General features: G+C 44.0%; 1 protein-coding gene across 3 annotated transcripts; it reads left to right on the forward strand.

The window, feature by feature from the left end:
- The first annotated feature begins 46 nt into the window (after positions 1–46).
- ISOC2 (isochorismatase domain containing 2) lies at positions 47–5,826 on the forward strand. Of its 3 annotated transcripts, none has more exons than XM_025169591.2 (6): positions 47–169; positions 1,778–1,930; positions 2,476–2,710; positions 4,157–4,227; positions 4,321–4,438; positions 5,297–5,826. In XM_025169591.2, the coding sequence occupies exons 2-6, from the start codon at positions 1,785–1,787 to the stop codon at positions 5,375–5,377; spliced, it is 651 nt and encodes a 216-aa protein (XP_025025359.1). In that variant the 5' UTR covers positions 47–169; positions 1,778–1,784; the 3' UTR covers positions 5,378–5,826. The 3 variants fall into 3 exon arrangements, with proteins under 3 accessions (XP_025025359.1, XP_007432996.1, XP_025025360.1); XM_007432934.3 differs by having other exon boundaries at positions 1,778–1,916; positions 2,498–2,710; XM_025169592.2 differs by lacking the exon at positions 47–169 and adding an exon at positions 177–297.
- Positions 5,827–6,800: the final 974 nt, after the last annotated feature.

A 6,800-nucleotide genomic window follows, 5' to 3' on the forward strand; every position in this document is an offset into this window, starting at 1 on the left:
GAAGGAGCGACGCCATTGGCTGAAGGGAAAGGAGGGTTCGATTACACGAAACGTCGCCTAGGAGTCGGATCACCGGCCAGTAGCTGTTCTGAAGGCGTGGCTGGAGGGGGCTAGAGATCCCGCTTCTGATTGGTTAACAACTCGCAGTGGCCCTGGAGAGCAGAAAGAGGTGAGTGTTCGGCGAAGTCGTGGGTGAAATGTTTATGGGGGCCTGAGCAAAGTGAGGCGGGTACGTGGGGTCTAACCGACCTGAGAACCTGGAAGGCCCAGGCCCTTTGCGATCGCCGTTTTGCATCGGTAACATTCGTGTGAATGGTGTGCTGAAGCCTGATCTGATTGCGGATAGAATTGTTAGCTTTCATGTTTCTTGGTTTTTCTATGACATCCTTGTTAAGCGTATTTAGCGGGGGGAAATCCTATTTAAGTAGTTAAATAAAGACATTCTAGTCAGGTTTTCAGCTCCCATAAGCAGCAGCAAGCAAGCCTGGGCATTAGTTCTTAGTTGATTTTTGATGACTCTGTGCCATCAGGTTGGTGTCGACTCTTAGCAACCACATGGATAGATTTTGTCCATCATGATCTATGCCTAACCTGGGGCTTTCAGGTCTTCCACACACACACACCCCAAGTCCTGCTGTGCTGCAGAAGAGGTGTTCCTGGAAGGGATGAGTGAAGAACGTGGGGAGTGTATGCCAAGAGTGTATATTCCCAGCAGGGTCACCCGAAGTGTGAAGGTCACCTCAGCTGCCCAACTAAAGCAAGCAGGCACCTACTGAATATTGGGCAGCAGCGATATAGGAAGATGCTGGAAACAGATGATCATTTTAGTGACAATGGCAAAGGCATCAATTCATACTGCATGGGAGAAGGCAGTGATAAACCATTCCTGTATTTTTACTAAGAAAACCACATGGATAGAAAATACAAAATGATTGACGATATAATGTCAGATGATGGCCTCTCAGGTGGGATGGCACTCAAGATGTTCCTGAGAAAATGTTCTTAGTTAAAACATTCTTGGGGGGGGGGGGGTTAGATGTTGGATGACCGTTCATGAAATAAATGAAACACTTTGATCATATTTGTTCAGTCTGACTCCTTTATGTATCAGAAGGATCAGTGTGAAGCTGTGTTAACATTCACTGGCAAAAATATGGACAACTTTAGAAAATCTGAAATGGAGCAGTTGTGGGACTTGGTCCAAATAATGAGATATTTATAGGAGAATCAGTGTGATGGAGCAGTTAAGATGCTGAACTAGAAGTGGGGAGACCCAGGTTCTAGTCCTCCCTTAAGCACAGAAGCTGGCCAGTGACTTTGGGCCAGTGACTTTCTCTCTCACCCCTAGACTGGGAAATAATAAAAAAAAAAATAACATTGACTTACCAATGCACCCTGGACCAGTATGGCAGCTTATGGTCCATAACTATCAGTGAGGAGCTCTTCATCTTACAGTGAATTGACGTGGGCTAATAAAAATTGTGAAGCTGCCCAGAATTGTTTTGGAGTTGAGCAGCCTAGAAATTTGGTGGATAAATAAATAAATATCATAATACTTCATACTTACAATAATATTTAAGTATCACAGTTCATCTGATTGTATACAACTATATTTGGATCTAACCTATTACATATATACAGTAACTCTTTATATATACATATAGACTTTGTTGAAGTTACCAAAATAAACTGCAGGGCTTTAAAACATGCAAAATATATTTAATAAAACACCAAAAGGAAACTTTCAGGATCTTCTTATATCTCAATCTGGCCTCAGCTTGGAAATGTCACTGGCACGGCTTGGAAAAGTGGTTCCCAAAACAAGCATCTTGTTCCTGTGCGACATGCAAGAAAAATTCCGCCCTAACATCAGCTACTTCCCGCAGATTGTGTCTGTGGCAGCTCGGATGCTGAAGGTAAACACTGGAGGGTAAGATCAGAGAAGTTTGGCATGCTCTAAGAGACAGGAGAGACAGAAATGGAGGAGGAGGTGATGAAATTAGTTATTTCACTAATTGGTTTTGATTGGTTATTAGAAACCAAAAGTAGAAAAGCTCAGGATTCTAAATATGGGTTCCAGAATTCATCGAGGTGTTACAAGGAGGCAGTGTTTTATTTACTATGGATGCAACCCCGCAGGTGCCTCCAAGACTTAGTCCAGTTCATAATCTTTAGGGGGGTATTGCCCCAAATTTAGTTACTCTCTTGGGAGCTGTTTAGCAAGAATGTTTAGCATTTGCTGTCGATGCTGGCAAAACCAGGCATCACAGGATGTACTTCTGGGGATGCTCCCTCTAACATAGGTCCTCCATGAAACACCTGCAGAAGACAGCCATAAAAGCAAGGCTGAGGTGTCTTGTGCAATTTCTTAGATGGACGCAAGGGGTCAGCATAAAATCAGTTTCTGAAAAGCACACCTCTCTTCGTCCAAACAATCCGTGAGTCCAGCTTGTTTTCACCCCATCCACCCCCAAGGCCCAATTCTGTCTCCCCACAGGTTGCCAAGGCTCTTGAAATCCGCACAGTAGTGACTGAGCAATACCCCAAAGGTCTGGGTCCGACAGTACCGGAGCTGGGGGCTGAAGAATTCCCCAAATACACCAAAACATGCTTCAGCATGCTTATTCCAGAGGTGGAAAAGGAGATGGAATCTGTTCCCAACTTGAAATCCGTGCTTCTGTGTGGGATTGAGACACAGGCTTGCATCATGGTATGAGACCAGGAGCCTGGCTTTTGGGGGTAGGGCACAAGAACTGATGCCAGGGTGGATGGGCTCAGCACAAGGCTAGTAAATTCAGCTCCCCTCCCGTTTGTGCTGCAGGAAACCCAATAGTGTATGTATCCACCCCTTTTCATTCAAATCATTGTACTATGGTGGTTAAGGTCTTGGACTAAGACTTGGGAGATCCAAGTTTAAAACCACCCTCAGCCATCAAGACTTTGAGCTAGTCTCCCTAAGCCATTGTTCTATATGAGAGATTGGGAATTTGCAGGAACTTGCTCCTTTTGTCAAAATAACAAAGTGTCATGCTGCAAACTCTGCTTCTGGGGAGGGGTTACAGTGTGACATGGCTTTAATTGTTCTGCCCCTTGTCCTGTGGACCCAGCTGCAAAGGGGTATTGTGGAATTAAAATGAAGGGAGGTTCCTCCTATCAAAATCACTTTGCATTCCTGGAGAAAAAAATGGGTTTTAAACTTAACAGACAAATAAATAGATCAATAGAGACCAGGATTATCAGCCTTGTTCAAATAGCACTAAGCCAGTAGCTGTTTTCATAGAACATGCTAAACCACAGTTTACTGAATTAATCACCTTTAGCTGGATTCACCAAAGCATTAAATTGTAAACCATGCTTATAAACCATCCTGTCTGAGTTCATATAATGCATTAAAACCAACAGAAGAGAATACATGTAGTTTAGGATTGAGTTGTTAGGTTCTTGATGTTTCTCTGAGCTTGGTTGCTTCTTTGCAAAGGTTTCATTCATGTTTAAAGCAAACAATATTTGACCTAATGTGTTGAGTATACTCAGCCATGTAATATGGCTTCTTTGGTTTTGACTCAATATGTTGTGTGAATCTAGCCACATGTAATTTATTCAACACACCCATGCTAAGTAAACTGATTGCATGTGCTGTTTGAAACCAGGGATTAAGTGCCAGAATAAAACTGGGAAGACCTCTGTTTCCTCCTGCCTTTGAATCTTCAGTCAGTATAGCTGGCCTGGTGAATAGTTCCAAATTCTGAGGATCCTGGTGGGAAACAAAACACTTCCATTTTTTTCTCAAGCTAAGAAAGGGAGGCGAGGCCAAATAATGTAGAACCTAGAAATGGGTAGAAATCTAATTTGCTCCTATGAATGAAAGTGGAAGCAGCAAGGCTGCCTTATATCCAGGTAGCCAGCTTACCACCAGTGGATGTATTCATGGTGGGGATGAGGACCCAGCATAGTCATCTCCAAGACATGGGTTGATACTAAACTTCGCAGCATTTTCTAGCCAAGAGAGCCTGCTAACTGAGAAGTTCTGGGAGATGGTTGAGGAATTTAGAAAGTTGCAAAACCCTGGGAGTGGCAAAGTTCTGGAGGGTGCCACCCCAGGAATGACTGCTCTCTCATAGAAACTGAAGGTTTTGTATTTTGATTTTGGATCCAGAGTACTGCCTTGGACATCATGGAGCGAGGCCTGGACGTTCACATCGTGGTGGATGCTTGCTCTTCCCGCAGGTGATCAGTGGGGTTGATGGAGAGAAAAGATCACCCCTTCCTTCTTCCTCGTATCCTTTATTGGGTTCTTTTCTTTCTGCCTCCCTTTTTTAGCCAGGTGGACAGGATCGTAGCTCTGTCCAGATTGCGTCAGAGCGGGGCTTTCCTTACCACCAGCGAGGGACTTATCCTGCAGCTTGTCAGGGATGCAGCCCACCCCCGCTTCCGAGAGGTAATTAATTCCCTAGCTCTCTTTGCACACATCCAAGCTGCCAGCTTCATCCACCTGTTTCAGTTGGCCAGTACCTCTCTATAAATGGCCACCCGGGGAAGCAGTGGCATTTAATCAGCTCAGTGTGAAGCTGCCCCAGTGATATCAGGAGCAGCCGTCTTTGGTGGTATCCCAGCTGCCTTTGCAGAAGTAGCCAGGCAGGCTGGCTGACCGTGTTTCTGTTTTGACAATGTAATACAACTAAAAAATCCATAGTGGCCTGGTCAGGATCAGCATTATCATGGGCAGGTGACGTGGGGAGAACATATCCTTCTCGCGCTTCTTTCTCTTGTGTCTTATCTCCTTGTGTGCCCATGGGCATAGAGGAGGATAAGAAACCATCAGAATTCCTAGAGAAGCCTTGTTGTGGGGTCACTCTAGGCCCTCATCTCTATCTAGCTGTAAGACAATATAGTTGACCAGAGGAGGCCAGCTGGTCAAAGCAAACCTCAATCTGAACGAACCAGTTCTATGTCTCTGCCCAAGGGAATGTGATCTGGCAGAAATAAACCATTTACTGCCTTTGCCTGGGAGCACATTGTTGGAGGGATTGAGAACGATACTCATCTTTCAGGAGACTATTAGGGGCCACCCTCCAGAAACTGGATGGCACCAGGACCGAAACTATCAGACTTATTTTAAATGTAATAGTATATCCCTTCAGTCACAATGAAAGTTACAGTTTGGTGACAACTTCTGGCAGGGTTCTGGGGGAATCTATGTTCCTGGGTCTCCTTGTGAATTTGTGCTGTCTTGAAAGAAAGCAGGCCAGGTGACTTCTGGATGATTTCCCAGCTGCTGTCCTCTTCTCTCTTTCAGATCCAGAAGTTGATTATGGATCCTGCCCCTGACAGTGGCCTTCTGCCTCTCCTGAAAGAGCCAACTCCCCTTTTCAGTTAGCCCAGTTGCTCCAAGGATGATAATCCTCTTTTAAAGCACCTTCACCCATTTCATCTGATGTCCCTGTCCTTCTGGATGGAAAGGAACAGAATCAAGATTCTTCAAGTTGACTTTAAAGAGGAAGATGATGAATTATAAACCTAGCTGAGAAGCTGCATCAGCCCGGGGGTCTTTCTGTAGTTATTCAGTGAGATGGTTGAAAGAAGACACTGGTAATACTTTGACCTGGTATTTTTCTATTAAGAAACATCAATACTGCCTCCTTCCTTTTGTCTTCCCACAAGTATACAGGAATCTTGGCAATGTGTACAAATATGTATTCAATTTGCACATTTCATTGTGATGGTTCTCTTGTGACGGTGTACAAATAGTATTTGGAATTGTTTTACACTTTGGTACAGATTTAGGAAAAGAGTGGGAGAGTAAACAGATGCTGGGTTCGCACATGATCTCGTTGCTTTTTTGAATAAACTATAGTTTTGGAGTCTTTTTTAGATAACTACAGTTAGCTAAATTCACACAACATGTAACATAAGCATTATGACTCAAGTCTGATGTGTGAATCCAGTCTAAATCTACTGGCAGAAAGACAAGCAGCTGGGCTCAGGAAAGCAGGATACAGGTATCATACAATCTGAAGAAGTCCCCACACACCTTTTGCTACTTACATAGCTTGTAGTTCTGCCCACAATCACAAAGGCTAGAAATGTGGGTTTCTTTAAGAACAGATCCTCACCATTCCATGTTGGCCCTGTTTTTCATGTGATATCCTGTACAACACTGACATGTATTTCTAGGCCCCAACAGTGGCCGCATTTTCCATCAGCTCCAGCTGTTGTTTTTTTTTTAAGCCTCACCAGCTTCACATGCAGGAACTGATCAGTTATGAAGTTTCCCTTCTGTGAGAAATTTCAGGTGCTAATTTCTGAACACCAAAAGTGTAACACTAGTGGCTGTTTTCAGTTGTGAAAATGGTGAACGTTTCCCTGGCCAGGCCCACATTTTAAGACTTTAAAATCACATTTGATTTACATAAACTCTCAGTCTGTCTGAGCCAAGCAGCACCTTAGGGAAATATATTACTTTGACAGGAAGTGCTTCTAAGAAATCTGTGCCTCCATCATTCCACGGGAGGCAGGAAAGACAAGTCACGGTGTTTGCTTCTGTCCCTGATGTTGAATACAGAGAGAGCCTGCTTCGACTTACAGCTGTGAACTGTTTTTCACAGCAGAACTCTGTGCATGTGGAGAGAATGCGGGAAAGTTCGCTTCAGGTTTGGGTGAGCAATTTGGGGAAATCTGAAGGACAATCCGTCCTCAAGTGTTTTTTTTTTTAAGTCGTATCCACATAGGACTCCAGATTTGATCTGTGCACCCTCTTCATCCTCCTTTAGAGAAAACGCGTCTCCTCTCCTATTACTTTC

The sequence above is a fragment of the Python bivittatus genome, unplaced genomic scaffold (genome assembly GCF_059951505.1).
Source record: "Python bivittatus isolate LINGU-HERP-01145 unplaced genomic scaffold, Pbiv_v1 ctg000440_np1212, whole genome shotgun sequence".
NCBI lineage: Eukaryota > Metazoa > Chordata > Lepidosauria > Squamata > Pythonidae > Python > Python bivittatus.